This window comes from Paroedura picta, chromosome 12 (assembly GCF_049243985.1).
Source record: "Paroedura picta isolate Pp20150507F chromosome 12, Ppicta_v3.0, whole genome shotgun sequence".
Classification (NCBI taxonomy): Eukaryota; Metazoa; Chordata; class Lepidosauria; order Squamata; family Gekkonidae; genus Paroedura; species Paroedura picta.
The window spans coordinates 48,367,318-48,394,764 of record NC_135380.1 but is presented as its reverse complement, the minus strand read 5'-3'; the positions used below and the strand labels follow the sequence as shown (position 1 = coordinate 48,394,764).

The 27,447-nt window shown below is 48.4% G+C and overlaps 2 protein-coding genes across 5 annotated transcripts in view; one reads left to right on the top strand and one right to left on the bottom strand.

The window, feature by feature from the left end:
* Positions 1–9,853, bottom strand: part of BRD3 (bromodomain containing 3) — a 184,685-nt gene extending 174,832 nt beyond the window's left edge. The window contains exon 1 of the mRNA XM_077305028.1: positions 9,734–9,853. The gene's annotated coding sequence lies outside the window, so the exon portion shown is untranslated. The remainder of the gene's footprint in view (positions 1–9,733) is intronic.
* Positions 9,854–9,917: 64 nt separating this feature from the next.
* Positions 9,918–27,447, top strand: part of WDR5 (WD repeat domain 5) — a 53,872-nt gene continuing 36,342 nt past the window's right edge. For 2 of the 4 annotated variants that reach the window (XM_077305035.1, XM_077305032.1), the window contains exons 1-3: positions 9,918–10,140; positions 14,317–14,476; positions 21,995–22,103. In XM_077305035.1, coding sequence (XP_077161150.1) covers positions 14,396–14,476; positions 21,995–22,103 — 190 coding nt within the window. In that variant the 5' untranslated portion in view covers positions 9,918–10,140; positions 14,317–14,395. Of the gene's footprint in view, positions 10,141–10,430; positions 10,615–10,972; positions 11,055–14,316; positions 14,477–21,994; positions 22,104–27,447 lie in introns of those variants that run through there. The other 2 variants (XM_077305033.1, XM_077305034.1) reach the window with 2 other exon arrangements.

The window sequence follows — 27,447 nt, the reverse complement described above, 5'->3', positions numbered from 1 at the left end:
ACCAATTTCACCACAATGAACTCACAATGAACCACAAGGAGCAATTCTCTCCCCAACACTATTTAACATCTTCACTATTTAACACTTCAAGAAGGACATAGATAAAATTGAAAGGGTACAGAGGAGTGCGACGAGGATGATCTGGGGCCAGGGGACCAAGCACTATGAAGATAGGTTGAGGGGAATGTTCAGCCTGGAGAAAAGGAGGTTGAGAGGGAATATGATAGCCCTCTTTAAATATTTGAAAGGTTGTCATTTGGAGGAGGGCAGGATGCTGTTCCCATTGGCTGCAGGGGAAAGGACACGCAGTAATGGGTTTAAACTACAAGTACAACAATATATAGATATCAGGGGGGGAAATTTCACAGTCAGAGTAGTTCAGCAGTGGAACAGGCTGCCTAAGGAGGTGGTGAGCTCCCCTTCACTGGCAGTCTTCAAGCAAAGGTTGGATACATCCTTTTCTTGGATGCTTTAGGATGCTTTGGGCTGATCCTGCGTTGAGCAGGGGGTTGGACTAGATGGCCTGCATGGCCCCTTCCATGATTCTATGATCTTCATGCGCCCTCTTGCCTAGATATGGCTTGGGCTGTCATCAGTACACTGATGACACCCAACTCTATCTCCTGATGGACAGTCAGCATGAAAACTCCCAGTTCCTTACGCCTGGAGGCTAAAGCGGAATGGTTTCGGCATAGTCACATGAAACTCCACCCCTGGATGACAGAGGTCATTTGGATAGGTGGGAAAGGATCTGACCTCCCAAAGCTAACCTGTGTGCAAGTTCAAACCACACCATCAGTCAGAAACTTGGGCATGATCCTTGACACTTCTTTAACCATGGAAGTTCATGTCATGAAAGTAGCACAGCTGGCACTTTTCCACCTCCACCAAGCCAAGCTACAAGTGCCATATCTGGCCCCAGAAGACTTTGCCGCACTGATCAATGCAACAGTTACCTGTAGGCTGGATTATTGCAACTCACTCTACATGGCCTTCCCTTATCCCTGCTCCTGAAATTACAGTTGGTCCAAAACGCAGCCGCTCTCATCCTTACCATGGAGAACCCACATTACCCCAATCCTTCCACAGCTGCACTGACTACCAGTTGAGTACCAGATCAGGTATAAGGTGCTGGTACTCACCTTCAGTGCCATATGCAGTCTGGGTCCTGTGTAATGGGAGGACAATCTGCTTGCCCATATCCCCTGAAGAGTGACACGTCCCATAACAGATTGGTGATCCTTGGCCCCAAAGAAGTCCACCTGGTCTCAACAAGAGGTCAGTTCCATTGGGCTTGCAAAATGGAGGTCTTCTGCTAGGCTTATGGCTGAAGGCCTCTCTTTAACCTGGACCCATCGCTGTCAGGTTATATTTGCTTCAGGTTATATATGCTTCTCTGTTATGACTATTATGACTGCTATGATCTTATTGTTAAAAATAGTTTGATGCATGTTCTTTTTTGTTTTGTTTTATGTACACCTCCCTGAGATGTCACAGTGAGGGGCAGTAGATGGATGAACGGATAAACACTTTCAATGTCTGATATTGAGATTCTTGGGTTGGTATTCTTTGGGGTTTTTTCTCATGCATGCAAGGAAGTTGGTCATTACAAATAGCCCTTTTTTATAAGCCACTGAATGTCAGAATAAAACAAGGGCTTGGGATTAGTTTTAATGTCTTTAGTGAGATGCCTACAAGAGGGAACTCTGGCTTTCCCTGCATCAGAGGCATGAACTGCGCTCCAGCAAGGATCGTGTGGTACCTCCATCTCTAAAATTAAACATGTACAGAAGTAGCCAGTACCCACATGACAACCTGCCTTGCATAAATTGCTGCCAAGCATCTGGAATATGGCTGATGCTCAGTTGTGTCACTACTGATAAGTGAACACAAAACATAGTTCAAACAGAGGGAAATTGGGGGGGGGGGCAACCTGGCAGAACCAGTTTCTGCCCGACAAGCAAAAGCTGCCTCTTTCAGACTGATTCTGGGAAGCAAAAAAGGCTGGGCCAGCATTCATATGGCAGCAGGGCCAGTCCCCACTTCCATCCGACATTGGTACCATCCCAGACCTGGCATGCTTTACGCCCTCCGTTGCCCCGTGGCAAGGAACAATGATATTTCCACATTCCCTGGCCTGCTGCAGGGCCCAATGGGATCTATCCAGGTGTAGGCCCATGTGGACAGGAAGGGGCAGGCCTTCCAGACCCGGCTCTTCCCCCTTCTAGGGCAGTAGTTCTCAATCTTCCTAATGCCTTTGAGTTGCTGCAGCAGCAGTGTAGTGATGGTGGCAGCCTTGGCGACCCCTGGGAAAAGGGTCGATTGACCTCTAAAGGGTTCTTGACCTCCCAGGTTGAGAACCACTATCCTAGGGTATCCTAGAGGGGGCAAAATATGCCCCACTCAGCTCTGCAGCATTTTGCAGTGCCAGAAAGCCAACCTGAGATTTTAAAAAATGCACAAAGGGAAGATTGTCATGAACTAGGCAGAGGACAGCTCTGTAAAGTCACTAGAATAATCAATTCCTCAAGACCACGGTTGTGGTGAAATCCATAAGGAATATTTATTCAGGAGAATAAGACAAACAGGCATCAGCAGGAACAGTTCAATGAACAAACTCCTTGGCAGAGACAAAGGGCCAATCTTCCCTTTGGGGGGTTTATACCCTGGGGATGGGTAGGGTGGAAGAGGGCCAAGGAATTCACTAGATGGGTAAGTGCAACAGTTCTCAAGGGAGCAATTAGGAACACTCTTTGATCTAAAAGTTGCAAGTGTTGAGACTTCACAGAGTCCAGCAAGGTCAGGAAGAGATAAGGGGGGACTGGCAGAGAAATGCTTTGGAATGCAAAGGGAGGCAGAAGGCCAATGGGGAATTTATGAGTTTATGAGTACAAAAGAAGCGAAGGGGCCAACTGCCCAAGAGTACCCGGGAGAATACCTACTAAACATGGATCAGGAACCCGTGGTTCATGACACTCTGCTCCCTCCAAACCCTTCTCTACCCACCTCGTTCCCGGCCCTAGGGAAGCACGCCTGGCCTCGACCAGGGCCAGGGCCTTTTCGGTCCTGGCCCCGACCTGGTGGAATGAGCTCCCGGGAGAGCTGCGGGCCCTGCGGGATCTTTCAACGTTCCGCAGGGCCTGCAAGACGGAGCTCTTCCACCAGGTTTATGGTTGAGGCCGGGGCTGATAATAGATCTATGCCTCCCCCGGGGACTCGGGTTCTGGACCCGAAGCAAAACATCATCAGGACCTCCTCTCCACCCGCTAGTAGTGGGAGGGAGGGGGGGGAGTTGAGCTGCCATTCTTGCCATGCCGGCAATATTGGCAATGTTATTGTTTTATGGGGTTTTAATGGGGATTTGCGATATTGTTACCCGCCACGAGCCGCAAGGGAGTGGCAGGCTATAAATCTAATAATAATAATAATAATAATAACAACAACAACAACAACAATAATAATAAAATGAGGTGTGGCCCCGGCTTGTCTGGGTACTTATGGAATTTCTTTACCAGCACCAGGGCGCTGAAATAAATAAATACATATTTATTTTTTGATCAACAGGAATGCCACTGCTTCTTTTAATCCTTCCGGGAATTCTCCCATTTCATTCCCCGCCATGACCAGCGGGGTGCAGGGGACCAGCGGGGTGCAGTGTGGTGCCACTTATCAGGTGGGGGAGTGCGCTTCAATAGGCTTACATGGAAACTGGGTGTACCTTCCAATAGGAGGCGGGTAGTTCCACCTTCACTGCCACCTCGTTCACAATACTTACAACCTTGAAGGTCTGTGATAAAATCAATAGAAATATTTTTCCAGGGTCTGCTGGGCACCTCCAGGGGCTCGTTTGTTATGTTTATTTGGTCCACTGACCCAAACCCCCTTTTGGTTGTGATGCAGACGGGGCATTTGATTTAGTCTTCCACGTCTCTGCGGGACCGGGACCACCAGAATTGCTGACAGAGCAGCCCGCAGGTTTTGAGTAACCCGAAGTGCCCCGCGGCCTTGCTGTCATGACAGATTTCAGGCACTTTTCCCCGTAGGGATGCTGGAATGTATAAGAGGTCCCCCTTGTACCACAAACCCTGATGTTCCTGCACATCTTTGGCTAGGGAGAGCAAGTCGGGATTGTCCCGAAGGGCCTCCTTCAATTCCGTCAGTTCCTCCCCTTGGGGCGCTGTCCCAGGACCTCCCACACCCTTCATCTGGCTTTGAGTTTGCACCATTTGACCCAACTACTGGGGATTATACATAGTGTCTACCCGAACCTCGGGGTCCCCCTCCTCCATGTACATTCTAGAAAGGGAATCGGCGAGAAAGTTCGACCTACCCGGGATGTGTTTCAGTTTGAAATTAAAGCGGGCGAAAAATTCCGCCCACCGGATTTGTTCGGCAGTCAGGCAGCGGGGCTTTTGGAGCACTTCCAAGTTCTTGCGCTCCGTCCAAACCTCATAGGGCTCCTTTGTGACTTCTACCAAGTAGCTCCCTCTTTCTCCCAAATTGCCCAATTCTTCTCGGCCGGGGGGAATTTATGGGAGAGGCAGCCGCAGGGTCGCAATTTCCCATCCCCTCCGTTTTGGAGCAATCCCCCCCCCCCCACAGCTGAATTCGAGGTGTCGACCTGGATGACAAATGGCTTGTTTGGGTCGGCGTGGAATGGGTTGGTTTGGTCGTGAACAGGTATTTTAACTCACTGAATGCCTGAGTGCACTCCAGGGTCCATGCCAAAGGTGCGCCGGGATGCCATTCCCGCTCCCCCTTCCCTTTTGTCTTTAACAAGTCAGTCAGGGAGAGGACTACTCATGAGTAGCATGGTAGGAAGTCACAATAAAAATTGGTGACATTGAGGAAGGACTGCAACTGGCGTCTAATACACCTCCCAATCTAACACAGCCTTTACCTTGGCTGGGTCCATTTGGAGCACTTTGGCCGAAACCTGGTAGCCGAGGAAATCAACCTTGGGGCGGTGGAACTCGCATTTGGACAGCTTCGCATACAACATATGTTTACCATGCCTTTCGAGAACCTCCCTCACCAGCTCATCATGTTCCCTCTCCGTTTTGGTATAAATCAAAATGTCATCAAATAACCCCCCCCCCCCTGCCGATAGAACAGATCATGTCGGTGGGATGGTGGGGGGGAAACTGGTCACGCTCCTTCTCTGAAAAGGCTTCCGCTAAGTCATGATAACATGGGGGGATGCTTCCCTCCCCCTCATACAAACCCATTGCCCAGAGCCATGGATTGAGAAGCAGTGGGAAGTCCTGCCAAGGCACCAGAGTTCCTGCCACTGCTAATGATTCTGAGTTAGTTCTTGGTACATTTTGTGATCTTGTTACCTACCATGTATATTCTTGGGGACGATGCATGCCATGCATTTAATAAATAAGTAAAGTTAAAGCTTAAAAACTGGAAATCTTTTCAGGGTAACTGCAAACTAGCTTCATAGCAGCATGGAGACAAATAACAAATGGATTAAGTCTTGTGGGATGTGAATTTCTCTTGGAGTTTTGGGTGAGCAATCAAGGTGCTTTCTTATTGTCAGCTCTTTTCTACAGACCAAGCCTGACAAGGTCCAGAGCAGGGGTAGTCAAACTGCGGCCCTCCAGATGTCCATGGACTACAATTCCCAGGAGCCCCTGCCAGCGAATGCTGGCAGGGGCTCCTGGGAATTGTAGTCCATGGACATCTGGAGGGCCGCAGTTTGACTACCCCTGGTCCAGAGCCTTGAGCATGGGGATGGGTGTGATTCATATCTAAATTCCTGCTTGGAAAGAGCCAGTAGCACTGCCATCTGAACTATCACATCCTTCTACATGCACTAAAGCTTAGGAGGGTGTGAATTAGCTAAGCATAAAACCCTTAAGTCAGTGGTCTCCAACCTCCAGTCCGGGGACCGGTGCCGGTCCGTGGATCAGTTGGTACCGGGCCGCGGCTCCTCCTTGTCCTCCTCTCCAGCTGCTGCCTCAGCGGCTGCCCTGCCACTCTGCTCACCTTTGGTGCTCTCCAGAGGCCACCATGGCTGGGGCTCCCCCTTGGCGTGGCACTGCGCAGCTGCTGCTGGCAGGGTCGCCCGCAGGAAAGCAAGTGGAACAGGGGCTCAGGCGGTGGCAGTGACGTCCCTCGGCAAAAGACTACCCCCCCCCCTGGGCCTCAGTAAAATTGTCAAGTGTTGATCGGTCCCCAGTGATAAAAAGGTTGGGGACCACTGCCTTAAGTGACCCTACGCAACTCAGCCTGACATACTTCACATTGTTGGTAAAATGGGAAGGGGTACATGAACCCAAATTCACACTCTTTGAAGGAATGGAAGGAGCTAATTTGGCTAGTCTCTCCAACAAGTGCGTGCATTCTACAGAATAAATCAACCAAAGGTCATCACTGCATACTATGATAGTAAATGAATCATCCCAAATGCTGGTTTGGCAAGGTGATGTGGGGGTGGGAGATTTGTAGGGGAGAATCATTGTGAAGAAAGAGAGTAACTCTGGGTCATTCCACGCAACTCTAAAGTAGTGAAATTGTAACTATTAGCAAACACTACATTTTTTAACAAAGAACTGCCTTAAAGTCACATAAAGCACAGTTCCCCGGTTTTCTTTAGACCACCCAAGTGATCTTGGGTAACAGAGCCGTTTTATCAACATTGGCATTCATTGTACCCTGCTCTAACAACTCAAGTTTTAAAAAAAATTTAACATAGAAACATGTGTCAACACATACGTGTATGCTCACCTGCAAGCAAAATGTAGGTGTCCGCATGGTTCAAGGAATAAAAACATACTGAAAGGGACAGTGGAATGCTACTGAACGTGTTGTACTAATGCTGCTGTTCAAAAAGGAGGAATACCCTTTAATGTTTGGTGATCTGTACATTTGACTTGTGTGTTCACCTTTTCTGTTTACAACATGGATACACATGTAAATGCATACACGCACATGTGCCAGCAACTGTGCTGGAGGCGGCCGCATGGCTCAAGGACAAAGAAAGTGCTCCCACAAAGTTTGAATGCAACTCGTGAGTACAGAGGTCCAATCAAAGCCTCCCTCCTCAACTGTAATCCAATCAGGAGCCTACAACACCTTCTCTTCTTGGGCAGGAAGAAGGGATTAAAGGTTGGACCCTCCTCTGCACTTCCATTTTCTGACTGTGGCAGGCAGACAAAAATGGATCTCGCCTCGCAGTCCTCTTCTGTTGTGGGCACTGGCAGAGGACCCTCTTGGAGGGAGGTAGAGATCCAAGAACTTATGGCCATCTTCTCAGAGGCTTTAAAGCCTCCCATCAAAACAGGGAGGTATTTGAAGAGGTGGCCATATGAATGAGAGCCCTTGGCCACCAGAGCACTAGCCTGGAGTGCCTATCCAAGACAAAGACTATGTGTGCCAAGTACAATCGGTGCATAACAAACAGTCTGAAGCTGCTAGAGTAATCTGCCCTTATTTTGAGGTGTAGCGTGAAATTTATGGGGAGGGAGAGGGCGATGGGAGGCCAAAGAGGGTTGGAAGAAACCTTAAGATGGTCAGGCAGAGGGCTCCTTCACAACCTGTGCAGTCACAGCTGCTGGATCCAGAGGAGGGACCCTCTTCTGGAAGGCTTCAACTGCCTCCTCAGCGATGCGGATTGGACATAGTCACCTTGGACCTCCTGGCCATCATTCCCGGAGAGGAAGAAAGCGTCTTCTACCAGACGCCCCTCGCACCGAGTTTGCTTCTCGGTGCAGCTTGGCGGGTTGTTTTTCCTTCAAACATTGACAGGTAGCATTTGTTTAGATGTTTATTTATTGCTATGAGGGTCCTTGGCATGCTTGCCAACATGCTCTTTCAGAAGTTTGAAAAAGGCCTGTCCTTTTGAACTTGTTTGAGATGGGCACAATTTCTGCCTGCTTGAGATCTTGATCCTGCTTTTCCATACAGACTCAGCACCATGAGACATCCACTCCTGGACATCTGCAGGGATGGGGTGGGGGGTGATTTTGCCTGATGGATCTTTGTGTTATGCCTTTCTATAGAAACACAGCTTCCCAACACAGAAACACAAGTCTCACCTCTGGAATCTATGTCTGTGGGGGAAGACAGCTGTGATACCAACAGCTGTGATACCAAACGCGATCCCTTTCTGAAATCCTAAGCACACAAACCTGGCTGATTGCAAAGGCAATTTGTGTCCCACCTTGAAAACAGATAGCAGGAATGAAATTGACAAGAGATGAGAAGGAGAAAAGTACAAATCCACTTTATGCCCCCAGTTCAGGAAGACTTTGTTAAAAACAATTTTTTAAAAATATGTTTCTTTAAGAAGTGAAAGAAATTTTTAAAAAGTTCCAAGTGGTGATTCAGCAGCTTGCTGTGAATCTGAAGATACAATACGAGAAAGGAAGAAAGGTTCAAAACATAAACAGAGAAAAACAGAACCTTTTCAAGGCAATTGGTACAATAAATTTTATATATCAATAATTTTTTATTGATACTCTTTGGAATGTTTTTTGACTGACATTCCCCACAATACTTTACAGAGCCTATCTATCTATATATATAAATTGCTTGATAAGAGTATAAGGAATCAACCACTGAAGAAAAATTGTGAAAACGGAGTATATCTAGAAACCATTTTGGTTGGTCCTTAAAAAATTCTTGATATATAAAATTTATTGTACCAATTGCCTTGGAAAGGTTCTGTTTTTCTCTGTGAACCTGAAGATTGCAACAAACAACTGCTTTAATTTAATTGGTGATTCCCGCTCTTAAACACAATCCCTGTGGAGTGGATTGTGTCCAGTCCTTTTCTTCTCTTCCCCACTTTTGTCCACATGCTGACATGCACTGAGTAATTTGCCTCAGGTATTTGTGGGGAAAATAGAATACAAATAACAAATAAAATAAGTAAATCACTCCTTCAGTTTGTATTAAAGCATTTCATCTTTGTGTGAACCTCAGGAGTCTGGGATGCAGTGGTTGACAGCTTCAACCTAGAGAACGGCAATACTTAAGCCTTGATAGAGCGGATAGAAAGTCTCCTTATTCAGGAACAGACTTGCTCCATAATCCATCCACACAGAGAATGCACTCTCTAATAAACCCCAATCTGAAGCAGTCTTTACAATCACATCCAAGTTTTTTTAAAGATATTTTTTCAAAAAATATAATTTGTTCAGCATTATAACTGAGGGAAGCAGATGATCCACCACTGAGCCAGAACCCCTCCTCAGCATATGAAGATGACTTCTACTCAATCAGATCCTCCATTCACCAGGGTTAGTATTGTCTATCAGACCAACAAAATTACATTCTGCGTAGAAGCTTTCATGTGCATGAAGTATCTGAAGAAGTGTGCCTGCACCTGTTGGTCTTAAAGATGTCCCTGCTTGACTCAAACTTTGTTATGGTGATTAATTTTATTTATTTATTTTCTTGAATTTCTATACCGCCTTCCCATAATCGAGTGACAACAAACATAGCAGTGGTTCTACAACTGATGATAACAGAATATAACAAAATACTACAAGAGATTGACAGTATGACAACTCTCAACTTTACCAGCATGGGGTGGGGAGGCTGTTTGGGGGGGCCTCAACGGGGGGGGGATCATGCGGGGGGGAAGGCTGTTTGGGGGGCCTCAACCAAATACCTGGCGGAGGAGCTCCTTGTTACATGCACTGAATGCGCTCCGAAATTAGTATTAACACAATGACAGGTAAGCAATGACCTAGCATTAATTTAAATGGCTCGTCCCAACCTGACCCTTTCGCCTTCAGACGCGCTGCGTTCAGGTGTCCTTGTCCCTCTTGACGCGCCGTAGCAACACATCCGGGGAAACAGAGGAGACGACACTGCTCTCTGTTCCTTTAAGGCGGGCGGGCGCGGGAGGCGTGGCGTCTCGCTTCACTTCGCTTTCTCGTTCGTTCTGTCCCTCTCGGCCGGCCGTAGGAGGAGGGTCCGACAGGGAGAAGGGGCGGTGCCCACATGAGGGGAGCGCGCGCCAGGCATTGTGAGTCGTCCTTCCCTCCCCGCCCCTGCCTGCTCTGCGGCCGAGCCGGAGGAAGGAGGAGGAGGAGAGCTGCCGCCCGCCGCTCCCTCACGGCCGCCCGGGAAGAGGAGGTGGGGCCGCTGCCGCCGCGCGCGGCTCCCTTGGCCCCCCCGGAGGTGAGTGAGTGCGTGGGCAGGAAATCTCTCCGCCTCAGCCGCCCCGCCCCTCCCCCTCCCTGCGTCGCGCGGCCTGGCACGAGGAGGGGAGGGCCTGGGGGGGCGGAGGCCTCGTCGCCTCCACGCGCCGCTCGGCGCCTCTTCCGCGAGGCAAACGTCCCCACTCCGCGGGTGCCTGTCAGGCTGCCAGTTCCTCTGCAGGCGGCGGGGAAGGGACCTTGCTGCTGCTGCCCGCCATGAGGGAGGTGGCCGTTTGGCGCTGGGCTGGGCTGGGCTGGGCTGGGCTGGGGGGGCTCTAGTGACTGCCGCGGAAGGCGCCCTGGAGCCTCCTCCTGCTGTTTCTTGACACCGCTGCTCTTTGCCAAAACTGCTCAAATGGTGCTGTAGGGCTAGCAAGAAGAAGACTTGTTCTTTGTACTCCGAAGGAGTCTCGGTCGCCTTCCCTTCCTCTCCCCACCACAGATACCCCGTGAGGTAGGTGGAGCTGAGAGAGCTCTGGTAGGACTGCTCTGAGAGAACGACATTGCCCCAGGAACACCCAGCTGGAGGAGCAGGGAATCAAACCTGACTTGCCACATGAGATGCTGGTGCTCATGTCTGCTAGACCAAGTTGTAGTGCTTGCTGCAGCTTATATTGCGGCTATTATTGATGGTGCATTATTAGTGAGTGTTGCTTTTTTTTTGCTGCCAAGAGGAGAGTGATTTGCTTTTATGCTTTGCTTCTGCCTATTGCCTATTCTCAGCCTTTTTTGTTCCGCTGCACTCCTTCCTTTTAAAAATACATGCACAAAAGTGTTCCTGTAACATGTTTTGTTTTCTCAAATGAGTTTAGAACACGCACTTCTTAGAAGCATACATCAGCCTGAAAGGGCGTCATAGACACGCACGAAGCTGCCTTAAACTGACCCATCAAAGTAAGTCTTGTTTACTTAGACAGATAGTGGTTGTTCAGCATCTCAGATGGTCTTTCTCATCGCCTGATCCTTTTAACCAAAAAGGCAAAGGATTGAATCTGGGACCTTCAGCATGCCAAGCAGATATTCTACCAGTGAGCCAGAGTCCTTCCTTACAGTCAAGATCTGAAGTTCTAAGTCCAGAATGCCACCTTCCATCTCCAACTTCTTTCCTTTTGAGTATTGCTACACCCCAAAGGCAGTTTCCATCTGTGCTGTAGTGAGAGTCTGCTGCAGTAATTGCTGCATTTTCATAGATTACAAATTCAGTATTTTAAGGGTATGTTGGAGACAAAATTTTAGTGAAACAAGTGTGCTGGGCACATTGTTCCAAGGTAGAGAGCCAGTTTGGTGTAGTGGTTAGGAGTGCAGACTTCTAATCTGGCATGCCGGGTTCGATTCTGCACTCTCCTACATGCAACCAGCTGGGTGACCTTGGGCTTGCCACGGCACTGATAAAACTGTTCTGACCGAGCAGTGACATCAGGGCTCTCTCAGCCTCACCCACCCCACAGGGTGTCTGTTGTGGGGAGAGGAAAGGGAAGGCGACTGTAAGCCGCTTTGAGCCTCCTTCGGGTAGAAAAAAGCAGCATATAAGAACCAGCTCTTTTTCTTCTGCTGCTAGATGATTGGCAGATAGCATTAAGGCAGCAAGGCTCAATTCTTCCAGTTCTATTGGTTAGAATCATAAAATTGGAAGGGCCATGCAGGCCATTTAGTTGTCAGAAGTGCTAGGCTTCTGCCATGTATTTTAGCAGCTGTTAGAAGTGTAGATGTGAGGAAGTCATGTCTATTTAAATTGCCTGTTCTGGTTTCCCTCTGTTTTCACACCTTCCCCCCATCTGTCTTCACTTGGTTCCGGAAAGGTGTATAAGTGTCTGGGTTTTTGAAGATTTCCCGCGTTACACAGGTTCTCATGGGAGGGGTGTTTGAATTCAGAATTATATGCTGGATCTGCTTTGCTTTGCCTTAGTTCTGGCAAGGAATTGATTAGGTTAACTTGCTTGCATCCAAGTGGGTATTGATCTGAAGCAAGCGTGCGTGCACACGAAAGCTCATACCTTGAATAAAACTTTGTTTGTCTTAAAGGTGCCACTGGACTCTAAATTTGTTCTGTTGCTTGTTTCTGATAAACTTGGATCTTTTGCACCAAGTCAGAGCTTCATATATTGGGCAATCTGCAGAAACCTGACACAAGCCCAATCCCCTGCTCAATGCAGGATCAGCCTGAAGCATCCATGAAAAGTATCTGCCCAGCCGCTGCTTGAAGATCACCAGTGAGGAGGAACTCACCACCTCCTTAGGCAGCTGATTCCACTGCTGAACTAGTCTGACTGAATTTCCCCCCCTGATATCTACCCAGTTCCATTCTACAAATAATTTAAAACAATTATTGTGGATCCTATCTTCTACTACCCACAGGAACTTCTCACTGCCCTCCTCGAAGTGACAGCCTTTCAGATACTTAAAGAGCAATCCTGTCCCTCAACCTCCTCTTCTCAAGGCTGAACATTATTCCGTCCCTCTGCCCTTCCTCATAGAGCTTGGTTCCTGGATCATCTTCATCTCTCTCCTCTAAAGCCTCTAAATTTTGTCCACATCATTCTGGTCAAAGGCATCCTTCTAGTAATGCCTTCAGCCCAGAAATCGTGTGTTCCCTGACATTCACTGAGAAATGTGGGCACATTTGCAGTGCTTGCAAGACATGCTCCTGGAGGGAGTGTAGTGTATATAGGGAGGTAGGATTTATGCTCTTGTTTGATCTTTTTAAAGGGGAAGAAGGATATATTCAAGCAAGTGTAAGTAGAAGAGAGAATTGGTCTTGAAAGGCAAAACCTGTGACAGAAAGGTAGTGATATGGAATGAAAAGCACACATACATCTCTCTTCTCCCCCCTTTTTTGGGGGGAGAAGAGGTGTCCTATACCTGTGAGTCTTCAGGAAGGGGAGGTGCCTATGCAACAATGAGGTTTAGAAACATGCATTAAAAAAAGAAAATTCAAATATATCCAAAGCATCTTTATTCTTTTTAAAGATTTATGCAAACTCAGAGTATCCATCTTTAAAGGAGGCTGCCTTCTCTGTCTCTGGATGATTTGCAGCCTTGTCTTTGCTACATTGCTATTTGGGCTGGATGATTCTGTGTATCTTCATCCGGTTGGTGGATACGCTTAGTATGATACCTTGTTCAGAAAATGGTGGGGGAGTCATCTTTTTTGCAGGTAACATGCTGCAACACTAGAACAAAGTTTATTTGTGTTATTTGTCTATTGCTGCCTTTAAGACCAACAGAGTTTTATTCAAGGTATAAGCTTCATGTGCATGCACACTTCTTCAGAAGCTACCAGTCCATACATATATGACGGGGGCAAAAAGTAAATTAGCAGGAATAACAATCTTAGTTTGCATGGCTACCACTTGTTTTGGTTTAATTCCCGTGGGAATTATAGTGAAGGAAATCAGCATGTCAGAATTGGAGACTGATGGGCAGAGGTATCCTTTATTGTGGAATGCTGGGAGTAATCAACTGAGACCCTTCTCTCAAGCGTGGTGACGACCTTACAGCATCTTCTTTGAAGTTGGGTTGATTGGCTGTGTAGAGTCATCTCTTTTTATCCCCAGACTAGAGAAATCCATTCTTCTCTACCATTCCAAATTACGTTACATTTTACTATTCATTATATTATATTACAATCTACTATTCTATTCCAAATAAGAAATAAAATAATAAACATGTATGTTTCTTCTAGGGCAGGGGTAGTCTACCTGTGGTCCTCCAGATGTCAATGGACTGCAATTCCCATGAGCCTCTGCCAGCATTTGCTCATGCGAACTGTAGTCCATGAACATCTGGAGGACCACAGGTTGACTACCCCTGTTCTAGGGGACTGGTGAGAATACAGATGTAAGGTGTGAATGAGGTTAGTATATGTAATGAGAAAAGAAACCAGTGTTCTTGTTAAGTCCTGGAGATGTCATTGTTCTGAGTGTTGTAATAAACTGCAGCTCAGCAATTTCCCTTTCTAGTCTGTTTCTGAACGTGGCTACTCACCTGAATCTATTCTGTAACGCTTTGGGTGCAGTGTGCTTTCACTTGGGAGAGACGAGGGAGTTGTATCATGGCTCTCAGAAGCTTGAACAGTGTAGAGTTTAACAGCTGTACTCAAGGTACTGTTATATTGTCTGTTATGCTGAACTGGGGCCTCTTTCTTTCTGTCCTTTAGTGGGAGACGTCCTTCTTTGAAATAGCACACTCATTCATCGCCTGAAGCATCTGGATCAGGCTCTTTGGTTTCCAGAGCCATGGCAACTGAAGAGAAAAAACCTGATGCGGAATCCACCAAAACGCAATCTACTCCTTCCTCCTCAACCAATCAAAGCAAGGTGTGTTTCAGGTTTCTGGACCATATTATGTTAATTTAAACCACTGTTGGATTATTGTTGACTAGATATTAAGCCCGCTGGATCAAAATACAGCGGGTGCTAGCGGGATGGGAAGGAAGGAAGGAAGGAGAGATAGAGGCAGATAGGGGAAAGAGAGTAATTGAGGGAGAGAGGAAGGAAGGAAGGATGGACAAAGAGAATGGTGGGAGGAAGGAAGGCAGGAAGGGAGGTAGGTAGGTGGGCTGAAAGGGAACGGGGCAAGGGGGGAGGAAGGGGGGAATGGTCCCTTTGGGGGAAGGGGATGTAGAGACGGGTGGGTAAGCGGCGGCGGAGGGTAGCAGGGGGGGTGGCTCAGTAGAATGGGGGAAAACCTTTCCCCCAGCCCCCCGCCTGAGGTCTGTGCTTTGGCATGGCAAAAGGAGCAGGCTCACTACGTCCCCAATGCGCCCGGCCTGCTCCTTTCGCCGTGCCAAAGGATCTCACCCACCCCCCTCCCCCCATGGTCCCGGCTTCGGTGCAGCGAAAGGAGCAGGCCCTGCTCCTCTCGCCACATTGAAGCCTTTCCTCCCCCGATGTCCCAGCTTCGACGTGGTGGCCCTGCTCCTTTCCCACCGGTGAAGGCTCTTTCCCCGGGTGCCTCACCTCTGGGACTGACAGGGCCACCGCTGTTCTGGCGGCAAACGCTCTTCCCCTGGCCCCCTCACCTCCCTGACTGACACTCGGAGTCAGTCCCCCGGCCCCCTCACCTCTGAGGACCCGCCCCTTTTTCCTCCCACATTGCCCTTACCCTTTTATTACTACCGCTCCTGCGGAGCGGTTTACAGATGTTATTTTGACTATGTTCTGTGCTTAGGTCATTCCATGTAATACCCCACGATGCCCCACAAGGTGTATGTAAACCACACTGAGCTGTATGGGAGGATGGTATAAACATCTAAGAAATAATTAAAAATAAATAATTAAAAATAAATAAGTACTTTGAATAATATGCTTTTCGATAGTGAGTCCATAGCAATCAGAATCTGATTGCTTTTTGGATTCCATTGATAGAATGAACAGAGCTTTGCCTGGTATTCTAAATGGTATATACGCAGTACAGTGCTATCAGTGAGACTTGGAAGCCTTGTTCTTGTGCCGTAGTTTCATTTAGTCCCGTAATGTGTCCTCTGACAGAGTCCACTTGTAGGACTAGGATCGGGGGGGGGGGGGGCAGATTCGAATTCCCATTGTGCCCTGTTAGCTTGCACGGTGACCCTGGGCCAGTTACACCTTCCCAGGTTAGCTTGCCTTTGAGCATAAAATGGGGAGGGTTGGGCTGAGGTCTTTGGAGGCAGGGTGGGATAAATAGGTCATAACTAGGTAGCGAATAGGCTGCCAGCAGCTCCCCAGGATCTCCAGCAAGGGCCTTGCATGCAAAGCACAGATGCTGAACACAAACCCTGATCCCTCCCCATAGCTAGCAGTGTGTGTTCAGTTTCTTTCCTAATAATAGTAGAATGGTGTTTTTCATAAGTATTCCATATGCTGAATTTGCCTTTGGACAGTGAGCTTACTTTTGCATTTCTCTCTGGGTTTTCGTCCAAAGAGTTGAGGGTTGCAAACATTGTTTAATTCTCTTCCATTTTATTCTCACAATACCCATGTGAGATAAATTAGGCTGAATGTGAGAAACTGGGTCAAGAGATCTGAATACAGATCCACACTCCGATAGGATTGTGCGGTTTGGCCACCTCAGTGATCACTGAAGCCCGAGGCAGCCAGCGCCGAAGCGCGAAGAGGGTCAGTGATGGTGCATCAGCTGGTGGCTACTGGCTGGTATGCCGCTGCCCCTCCTCCTGCTCTGTGGCGCTGGCCTTGTATGTGACGCTTCAGGCTTCGGTAAGATCTTTCAAGATCTTTCCAGGGAAGAGAAGGGTACATCCCATTTGGATCTCATATATGTTAACTAGGGGTAAAGCCCATTGTATCCAAGAATACAACAGGCTCTAGAGCTTGGCAGTGGGAAGAGGAAGGGGAGGAGTTGTCCAGTCTGTAAGCGCATGGGGTTGAATGTGTGTGTTGTGTGGGAGGTTGTGGTGGTGGTGGCAAATGAGGGTATGGGTGTGGAGATATAGGTGTCAAGAACCTGTGGTGTGGAATGTTGAGTTGAGTGTGGGAGAGGACTGATCTTTGGGAATCTGGTTACAGATGAGCTTTCCAGAGCTATGTCCTCAGATATGTGAAGGGAAAATCAGACTGGAGACTCTTAGGGGAAGATTACATGGTAACCAATTCCTCTCAGTTCTGCATCATTTCCCTTCTTGTGTGAATGAGGCCACAGACACTGAAATCTCCCCTTGCCCTAATACACATGGGGTAGTCCACAGTACACAGGTGTCCACCCTTTTTCTTCTTTTTCCATTTTTTACTGTTGATAAAATGTTATGTGCCCACATGCTTCTTTCATGGTTGCTCCTTAGAAGAATGGATTTTTGTACCCTATTGTTTACTACCCAAAGGAGTCTCAAAGCACTTTACAAACACCTTTTCCATTAGTCTCTCTACAATAGTCAACCTGTGAGGTATGTGGGGTTGTGAGAGATCTGAGAGAACTGGGAATGGGCCTCAGTGACCCAGCAGGCCTCAGGTGTCTCAAAGCATTTTCTAATCGTCTTCCCTTTCTCTCCTCATACCAGACTCCCCATGAGGGAGGTGGGGTAGTGAGCCTCACAGGGAAGCTCGCAACCCTAAGAGGAAGACTCTCTGTGCACAGCAGTCTTGACCTTAGTAAGGTTTTTTTATACTGCTTTTTTATTTGCCAGGCCAAGGTTATTTGCCAGGCCAATAAGTCATTCCAGTTACCATGTGTCTCCAGACATTTACTTGTTCTCTATTTACAGTTTCAGGCTATAAATATACATTTAGATTTTCCTGCACTTTCCAGACTCGCAGGACTGATGCTGGTCTGCCTGTCTGCGCCCCAGAATACAAACAGTTGCTGGTAAGGGCTGGCCATAATCCATAGGCCAGGAGGGACACTCCTGCACCACTCCCTACCAACTGCAAGCAAAAATGGCTCCTTTGAAGGCTGGACTCTGAGGCATTGTACGATTTTGAAGTCCCACCTCCAAACCTCCAGGAATATTTCCAACCCAGGTGTAGCCAACCTCCAGGTGGGGCCTGGAGAGTTCCTGGAATTACAGCTCACCTGCAGAGTATAAAGATCAGTTCCCCAGTTAGAAAGGGCTACTTTGGACAGGGTTGTTGTAGAGAAGAAACATTTAAGGCCTCCCACACAGGTTGTTGTTGAATTGAAAGACTTGAGGCCTACTGCACAGGGTTGTTGTGCAGATGAAACAGAAGACAAAACAGCCAGTTTCTTCTGCAGAATAATGCTGTGCAGTGACTTCAAATCTGCAGAGAGTTGCAAAGAAGAAAGATTGGCTGTGTCTAACCTCCGGGCAGAGCAGTATTTTAAGTGAGAAGGAGCTTTTCTGTGGCCTTCCTGTCAGCCGTTTAGCAGAAGGGGAAAGTCCCCCCCCCCTTCAAAAGGAAGGCCCTCAGGCTCCCCTGCGTTGCTCTTGGAAGGAAAATGCCTCCCTCCCCTCAGTTAGAGCCTGTCAGAGGCTCCTTCGCAGCAGGCCTGAAGGGGGGGGGGAGCACTCTGCAGCCTCCTGCCAGCTCTGTCAGGGTTCTGAGGCAAAGTTACAGTTGGACTTGACAGTTAGGACAGCCTTGGGGCAAAAAGGGCTGGCGCAGCCTGTGTTCTCTTCTCCCTTGGCAGCCCTGCTGACCTCCTCTCCCTGCGGTGGTCAGGAGAAGACTGGCAGCCAGACTGGGCTGGGTGAATGGAATTTTGGTCTGTCCTGATGAGGGGCCAATTGGAAGGCGCTTCGCGCGTCCCCATTGGCCACTTGGCCCTTGAGTGGCACTTGGAGGGGCGAATTCGCCCCTCCGAGTTTTTATCACGGACAGAGCTCACCCTAACTCCTCCCCAATAGCCCTTAGGGCTTTATTTAACCGCAGGAGTGGTTAAAGACATGTGAAGCTGATATGGTCTGAATACATTGCACCTTACAGCCTGCTTAAGCTGCATTGTGTGTAGAAGTTCCCAGGTAAAAGGATCAGGTGGTAAGTGATGGGAAAGACTCTGGGACTCTGGAGGGCTGCTGTTTAAGAGGTATGCATTTGGATCTACCGAAACCAAAAATATACTTGAAAAATACCTTATTGAAAATTTCATGTTCCCCAAATGTATTCAGGTTTTCTTAGGAAAACCAGAAAAAAACCAATGGATATACCGTATATACTCGCATATAAGCCGACCTGCATATAAGCAAAAACAATCAATTTTACCACAAAATCTGGGCAAATTTATTGACTCGCATATAAGCCAAGGGTGGGAAATGCTCCATCATCACAGGCTCTCCCATCCAGCCTCCCCTCCCCCCAACAAATACAGAAAAGTCAAGAGGATGAATAGCTGTTGATTTTTGTACCCTGCTGTTGGTTTTTGTACCCTGCTTTTCACTAATCAAAGCGGTTTACAATTGCCTTCCCTTCCTCTCTTGATGCCAGACACCCTGAGAGAGCTCTGACAGAGCTGCTCTGTGAGAACGGCTCTGGCAGGAGAACCAAACAGTGCCCTCCAGGCCAGCAAACCAGAGCAGAACAACAGTACCCGAAGTTGGCAACCTACTACAATAAGTAGTATTGTGCTTACTGGGAGAATGGACAATCCTAACTACAACTGCAGTGCCCTCCTAGAACAAAATATTGAAATAAAGAACTGTAAAACTGAACACTGAAAGAACTGTAAAAATCAACTTTTAAAAGAAACACAACCCCAAAAAGAAAAGGCAAACAATGCTGCCCCTCAGATAAAAGAAGAAACACTAGGAGAAAGAAACAGTAAATCCCAAAGCACCCCCAAAATCCACCCCGCCCATAGAAACAAAAAGAATAGTTTGGAAGAAGTGATTAAGGAAGAAGTGAAGGCAAAAGGAAATAAAAGATCAGAGTCCCCCAGTCAAACTGTTGATGTCCTACAAGCTGCCAGAGCAAGCTCAGCAAAAGCTGCAAAGGCAATGGAACGATTGGCTGGCTGGAGCAGGCTTTTATTTCAGTTACAGTATTTACCTGCGTATAAGCCGAGGAGGGCTTTTTCAGTGTGAAAAAAGGTGCTGAAAAACTAGGCTTATTTGTGAGTATGTAGGGTATTTGGGGTACATCTGAAATCAGTCCCTTTAAATGGACTGCAGAAGTCAGCCCCAGCTGCCTTGGTTTAAACTGGCCTGCAAGAGAAGCCAACTCAAGATCAGCTAGGTTGGTGGGAAATTAAGGACTCTGCTGGTGCAGCTCTGCACTGCATTCTGCTTCCCCAATAAAACCAGGTGGCAGGAAAGAACAGCCCAGCTGGGATCAGCTGTGCCTGTGGAGAACCAATCACTCTCCACTGGCTCAGCTCTGATTATCCTGCAGCTTGGTTGCAGGAGAAGCCAAGACAGACCCAGGATCAGGCTGGTATTTTTTACAGTTTGGGTCTATCGGGATTGAAAAAATTCCAGGATTTCTGAAAAATCCCAGATCCAAATACTATAGCAGTATTTGGATCCAGGACTATTTAGGGATTCTGAATTTTTTTCAGATCCATTAGACTAAAATTGAAAAATACTAGTAAAGAAAGAAATTTCACATCCTTTCTTAATCAGGGTTTTCCTGACAGCCCTGGAAGGGTTTCCTGACTGGGTGTTAATTAATTTTTAATATATTTTTAAAATTTGTTAAACATTTATCAAGTGATATGACCATATATGGCATTCCATCATTTTGGAATTATGGTCATATCAACCTTCTCCACCTTCCCAAAATGACCAGTGAAGGGCCTGGAGGGGGTGGGAATGGAAGCTATCCTTCCCAACCATGTTAGAATCATAGAATCATAGAGTTGAAAGGGGCCATACAGGCCATCTAGTCCAACCCTCTGCTCAACGCTGGATCAGCCCAAAGCATCCTAAAGCATCCAAGAAAAGTGTGTATCCAACCTTTGCTTGAAGACTGCCAGTGAGGGGGAGCTCACCCCCTCCTTAGGCAGCCTATTCCACTGCTGAATTACTCTCACTGTGGAAATCTTTTTCCTGATATCTAGCCTATATCATTGTACTTGTAGTTTAAACCCATTACTGCGCATCCTTTCCTCTGCAGCCAACGGGAACAGCATCCTGCCCTCCTCCAAATCACAACCTTTCAAATACTTAAAGAGGGCTATCATGTCCCCTCTCCAACCTCCTTTTCTTCAGGCTGAACATTCCCAAGTCCCTCAACCTATCTTCACAGGGCTTGGTCCCTTGGCCCCAGATCATTGTTGCTCTCCTCTGTACCCTTTCAATTTGATCTACGTCCTTCTTGGCCTCTAGAACTACACACTGTACTCCAGGTGTGGTCTGACCAGTGCCCGTATACAATGGGACTATGACATCTTGTGATTTTGATGTGATGCCCCTGTTGATACAGCCCAAAATGGCATTCGCCTTTTTTACCGCTGCATCACTGCCTGCTCATGTTTAGCTTACAATCCACAAGTACCACAAGGTCTCGTTCACACACAGTGTTACCTAGAAGCGTATCCCCCATCCAGTAGGCATGCTTTTCATTTTTCTGACCCAGATGCAGAACTTTACACTTATCTTTATTAAATTGCATCTTGTTCTCATTTGCCCATTTTTCCATTGTGTTCAGATCTTGTTGAACTCTGTCTCTATCTTCTGGAGTATTTGCCAGTCCTCCCAATTTGGTGTCATCTGCAAACTTGATGAGTATTCCCTCCACCCCCTCATCCAAATCATTAATAAATAATAAGTGTTGTGTACAATAGTGCCTCTTTTGAGATTTCTTGAAGCCTGAGGAATGTTTCAGTGGTTTCTCAATGATAAAAAAGTTGATCATCATGCCCTAGCTGCTGGAAATCCAAGTATACTGACTTTGATGGACAGAAGAAAGCAGGTTCATATGCTTATGTGTTATTTTGGCTTTTCTATACTGCCTGAGAAGCCATATGTTTAGCTGAATTTACAGTAGTTGAGAGGATTGCTAATGTGGCCACAATCCATAACATAACTTACATCCTATATCCATTAAGTTCAGTTGTTTTAAATTCTGGTTAGCTGGATGCCTCTAGATCACATGAAAATGGAGGCTATCCTGTATTCATTTTCCAAAATGATATTAAGGTAAGCTGCTTCTAAACATTTAGCTGTAATGACTGCTGAACTCTGTGAATATGTATGTTCTTTCAAAAAGCAACAAAATCTGTTGGTGGTTGCCAGTATGACTTGTGGTAATAAATTTCATGTCTGCCCAATATGACTTGCCAAGCAGGAAGCAGACATTTTGTAGCCCACCAGAGGCCTGACAAACTTCCTTCTTGTACTGGAGTTAGTTTGTATGTGACTAGTGAGCTGCCCTGGACTCGGTTTCTGCAGCTGTGTGGGACATGCTTGAAGCATTTGTCTTTCTGAATGGTGGATCTTCTTTTTTCAGCCTGCTCCTGTAAAACCAAACTACGCCTTGAAGTTCACATTGGCAGGACACACAAAAGCTGTCTCATCAGTAAAATTCAGCCCCAATGGAGAGTGGTTGGCCAGTTCTTGTAAGTACTTCTTGTGAATGGGACCTACACCTTTTTCCCCCACCACTAACATGCGTGCCAGGTCTTCTTTCAGAGATGTACTCTTGATAAGAAAACTAAAATTTGGAGCTGAGCAAAGCTGAATTTTGTATCCTATATCTGTTACCATTAGTGCCTCTTATATTTGTGAAAAGGAACTAAGGGAGGAGCGCTTTCCAGGTCAGTGTCCAGGACTCATCCGGTGTCCGGAGACTGCTTCCAGCTAAGCGGGCCAATATATGCACGTCCAGCAAAGCTAAGTGCCTGTGAATTGGGCTGGCCCCTATAGCGCCTGCCCCCAGGCGTGATCCCAGCCTCATAGCCAGATGCTCCCCAGTGCGGAGGGCAGTGGATCTGCAGCATCCTGACTAGGATGCCACTCCCGATGCCCGCCAGCATGGCCTCCTGCTGCCAACCTTGCCCATACCACCAGCGCCACAGACTAGTCAGCGGAGGCGGCCTGCGGTCCTGTGCCACCCTGCCCGGCCGTGCAGGAGCCTGGGACCGCCGCAGCCAGCCAAGCCCGCTGCTCAGGCTGCCCACCATCCCAGATGCTTGCTGGCCACCTCACCCATGTTGACACTGCGCCACGCAGGTAGGGTGGTGCCGTGGAAGCTGTGCCCTCCCTCCCGCTAGTGCCCGTTAGATCCCTGGATGCAATGGGCTTTATTTATTTATCTATCTATCTGTCTGTCTGTCTATCTGTCTATTCGTTTATTCGTTTATTTATTTAATCTTTACATTTCTATCCTGCCACAAGGGCTTGCGGCGGCTCACAATAAAACCCCAATACATAAAATCACAATGCCTAAAAACCCCAATAAAAACTTAGCAAAACAAATAATTAAACTACATAAAACAATCCAAGCACGGCGGTAAAAATAGGGGGGAAATAATTCCCTTCCCAACACTAACCTCGGGATGGATGGGGGCTGATGACCTCAGTCTGCCTAATGGCCACGCTAGATTTCAAAAGCGGGGCAAGGCAGGGGGGGGCAAGATGTACTCTTGCGCGCAGACCTCAGGCATAGACCTGGCAGAAGAGCTCCCTCTTACAAGCTTTTGGAACGCTGAAAGCACGCAGAAGGCCCTCAGCTCTTCTGGGAGCTCATTCCACCGAGAAGGTCCTGGCCCTGGTCAAGGCCAAGCACGCTTCCTGGGGGCTGGGAATGACCAACAAATTAGACCCCACATTGCATAAAGCCCTGCGGGGGACATAGAGCGTGAGGCGGTCCCTAAGGTATGGGGGTCTCAGACCGCGGAGGGCCTTGAAGGTAAGAACCAGCACCTTAAACTGGATCCGGGTAGCAACCGGCAACCAATGTAGCTGCCTCAGTATCGGCTGGACATGGGTCCTACAAGACGTCCCAGTGAGGACCCTAGCAGCTGCATTTTGCACCAGCTGTAACTTCTGGATCAAGCCTAAGGGCAGGCCTGCATAGAGCAAGTTACAGAAATCTATTCTGGAGGTAAATGTCGCATGGATCATAGTGGCCAGATGTTCAGAGGACAGGTAGGGCACTAGTAGTTTTGCTTGGCGAAGGTGGAAAAACGCCTGGCTAGCTACCTTCTTGACCTGGGCCTCCAATGTCAATGAAACATCCAAGGCCACCCCTAAATTCCTGGCCTGGGGCACGATGGTCAGTTGCGTCCCTGCCAGGGTGGGTAAACCGCTTCCAACTCTGCTCCCCCTACCACCAAACTACATGACCTTAGTCTTGGAGGAGTTGAGTTTCAGGCGACTCTGCTCTAACCATCCAGCCACCACTTCAAAACATCTGCTGAATGGTTACAGGAGGGAGTCCGAGTGGCTGTCCATTAGGAGATACAGTTGGGTGTCATCCGCATATTGATGGCACCCCAAGCCGTACCTCTGCACCAGCTGGGCCAGAGGGCACATAAAGATGTTGAAAAGGGTGGGGGAAAGAACAGAGCCTTGCGGGACCCCACAAGGGAGTTGGACAGGACCCGAAAGCTCCTCCCCCACCGCCACCCTCTGGGTCCGATTTTGGAGAAAGGAAAAGGCGTAAAGCTGTGCCCTGTATCCCTGTTCCGGCAAGGCAGCTAGCCAGTAGTTCATGGTCAACTACATCAAACGCAGCTGACAGGTCTAACAGAACTAACTAACCGATCCTGCTGGTGACGGAGATCATCCGTCAGGGCGACCAACACCGTCTCCACCCCATGGCCAGGACGGAAGCCCGACTGGTATGGATTGAGTGCAAATGTTTCCTCCAGGAAGGCTAGGAACTGGTCCACCACAGCCCTTTCCACCACCTTACCCAGAAACGCTAAGTGCAAAACTGGGTGGTAGCTGGCCGGTCTTGCGGGTCCAGCGATGTTTTTTTCAGAAGAGGAAAAACCACCGCCCCCTTCAGCAGCTCCGGAAACTCCCCCAATTAGAGGGAGCAGTTGACAATATCCAAGAGCTGCTCTCCTATCCGAATGCCCCCTCCCTTGACCCAGGACGGACAGGGATCAAGGGGGCAGGTAGTAGCCCTCACCTTCCCAAGCAACCCAAGCACATTGGGTAAGGAGAGCCACCTGAAGCCATCAAACGTTACCTCCAAAGGCGGCCAACAGGCCTCCAGTTTGTTTACTGCATTATTGTTGTTGTTGTTGTTATTATTATTATTATTAATTAGATTTATTTCCCGCCACTCCCCGTAGGCTCGTGGCGGGTCACAATAGTCTTATCCCCATTAAAATACCCATTAAAAGACTTTAAAAACAATCCCAACATGGCGGAAGCTCTCATTATTCCTATCCCCTGCTATCAGAGCGGCAGGGAGGGTGGGGAGGAGACCTAACTTACTAGGTCTGGGGGGGGGGATGCTGGCACTCATTCGCTGACCCTGGCCTCAACCAAAAACCTGGCGGAATAGCTCCGTCCTGCAGGCCCTGCGGAAAGCTGGTAAATCCTGCAGGGCCCGCATCTCACCCGGGAGTTCATTCCACCAGGTAGGGGCCAGGACCGAAAAGGCCTTGGCCGAGGCAAGGCGCGCTTCTCTAGGGCCAGGAACGATCAGGAGATTCTCCCCCGCTGAGCGTAAAGCCCTGCGGGGGATATAGGGCAGTAGGCGGTCCCTCAAGTATGTGGGTCCCAACCCGCGTATAGCCTTAAAGGTCAAAACCAGAACCTTGGACCTGATCCGGACAGCAATTGGCAACCAATGCAGCTGCCTCAGCGCAGGCTGGATATGGGCCCTCCAAGGTGTACCAGTGAGGACCCGAGCAGCTGCATTTTGCACTAGCTGGAGTTTCCGGATCAGAGACAAGGGTAGGCCGGCGTAGAGCGAGTTACGGAAATCTATTCTGGAGGTAACTGTCGCATGGATCACTGTAGCCAAGTGGTCAGGGGACAGGTAGGGCGCTAGTAGTCGGGCCTGGCGAAGATAGAAAAACACCTGACCCGCTACTCTCTTGACCTGAGCCAACACTGTCAGGGAGGTATCGATGGTCACCCCCAGATTCCTGGCCTGGGGCACGATGGTAAGTTGCGCTCCTGCCAGGGTGGGTAAGCACGCTGCCTGGTCCTGCCCTCTGCCTCCCAGCCACAGGACCTCCGTCTTGGAGGGGTTGAGTTTCAGGCGACTCTGCTCAAACCAATTCAGTCACTGCTTCCAAACATCTGGCGAATGGTTCCAGGGGGGAGTCCGGGCGGCCGTCCATGAGGAGATAGGGCTGGGTGTCATCAGTGTACTGGTGGCACCCCAGCCCAAAGCTCCGTACCAGTTGGGCCAGAGGGTGCATAAAGATGTTGAATAACGTGGGGGAGAGGACTGACCCTGCGGTACCCCACAAGGGAGTCCATAGGGAGGCGAGAACTCTTCCCCCACCGCAACCCTCTGGGTCCCGTTCTGGAGAAAGGAGCATATCCAGCGCAAGGCTGTATCCCCGTGCCGGCGAGGCGATGGATCAGAAGGTCGTGATCCATGATGTCAAAGGCCGCTGATAGGTCCAAAAGGACCAACACGGCCGACCCACCTCTGTCCAGCTGGCGACGGAGATTATCCAAAAGGGCAACCAACACCGTCTCCACCCCGTGGCCAGGACGGAAGCCCGACAGATATGGATCGAGTGCCGAAGTTTCCTCCAAGAATGCCGAGAGCTGGTCAGCCGCAGCCCTCATAGAATCATAGAGTTGGAAGGGACCATACAGGCCATCTAGTTCAACCCCCTGCTCAACGCAGGATTAGCCCTAAGCATCCTAAAGCATCCAAGAAAAGTGTGTATCCAACCTTTGCTTGAAGACTGCCAGTGAGGGGGAGCTCACCACCTCCTTAGGCAGCCTATTCCACTGCTGAACTACTCTGACTGTGAAAAATTTTTTCTTGTTCTCATTTGCCCATCTTGTTCTCATTTGCCCATTTTTCCATTGTGTTCAGATCTTGTTGAACTCTGTCTCTATCTTCCGGATTATTTGCCAGTCCTCCCAATTTGGAGTCATCTGCAAACATGATGAGTAGTCCCTCCACCCCCCCATCTAGATCATTAATAAATATGTTAAAAAGTACCAGGCCAAGCACCAAACCCTGAGGTACCCCGCTACTCACCTCTCTCCAGTCTGATGAAACACCATTGACAACAACTCTTTGAGTGCGGTTCTCTAACCAATTCCCTATCCACCTATCTGAAAATCCAGATTGCAGTCCTTCAATTTATCCATCAGAACATCATGGGGAACTTTGTCAAAAGCTTTACTAAAATCCAAGTAAATGACATCAACCGAATTTCCCCGATCCAGCAAACCTGTTACTTGGTCAAAAAAGGAAACCAGGTTGGTCTGGCAGGACCTGTTGGAGACAAATCCATGCTGACGTGCTTGGATCACCAAATTGTCCTCCAGATGTGTGCAGATCGCTCCCTTTAATATCTGCTCCATTATCTTCCCCACAACAGAGGTCAGACTCACTGGTCTGTAGTTTCCCGGGTCATCCTTCCTCCCTTTTTTGAAGATCGGAATAACATTTGCTCTCTTCCAGTCCTCCGGGACATCTCCAGTCCTTAAAGAGGTTCCGAAGATGATGGACAAGGGCTGTGCAAGTTCTCTGGAAAGTTCTTTTAGTACTCTCGGGTGCATTTCATCCGGACCAGGGGATTTGAACTCATCCAGTGCAGCTAAATGCCTCTCGACAACCTCTCTATCCATGTTAACCTGCCACCCAGACACTGTCCTTTGGCTATGGCCATCTCTAGATGTGCCTAAACACTTTGACCCGTGGGAAAAAACAGATGTAAAATAGGCACTAAGCCTTTCTGCTTTCTCTGCATCTTCCGTTAAAATTTGCCCATCCGCACCCAACAGTGGGCCTATTGCCTCCTT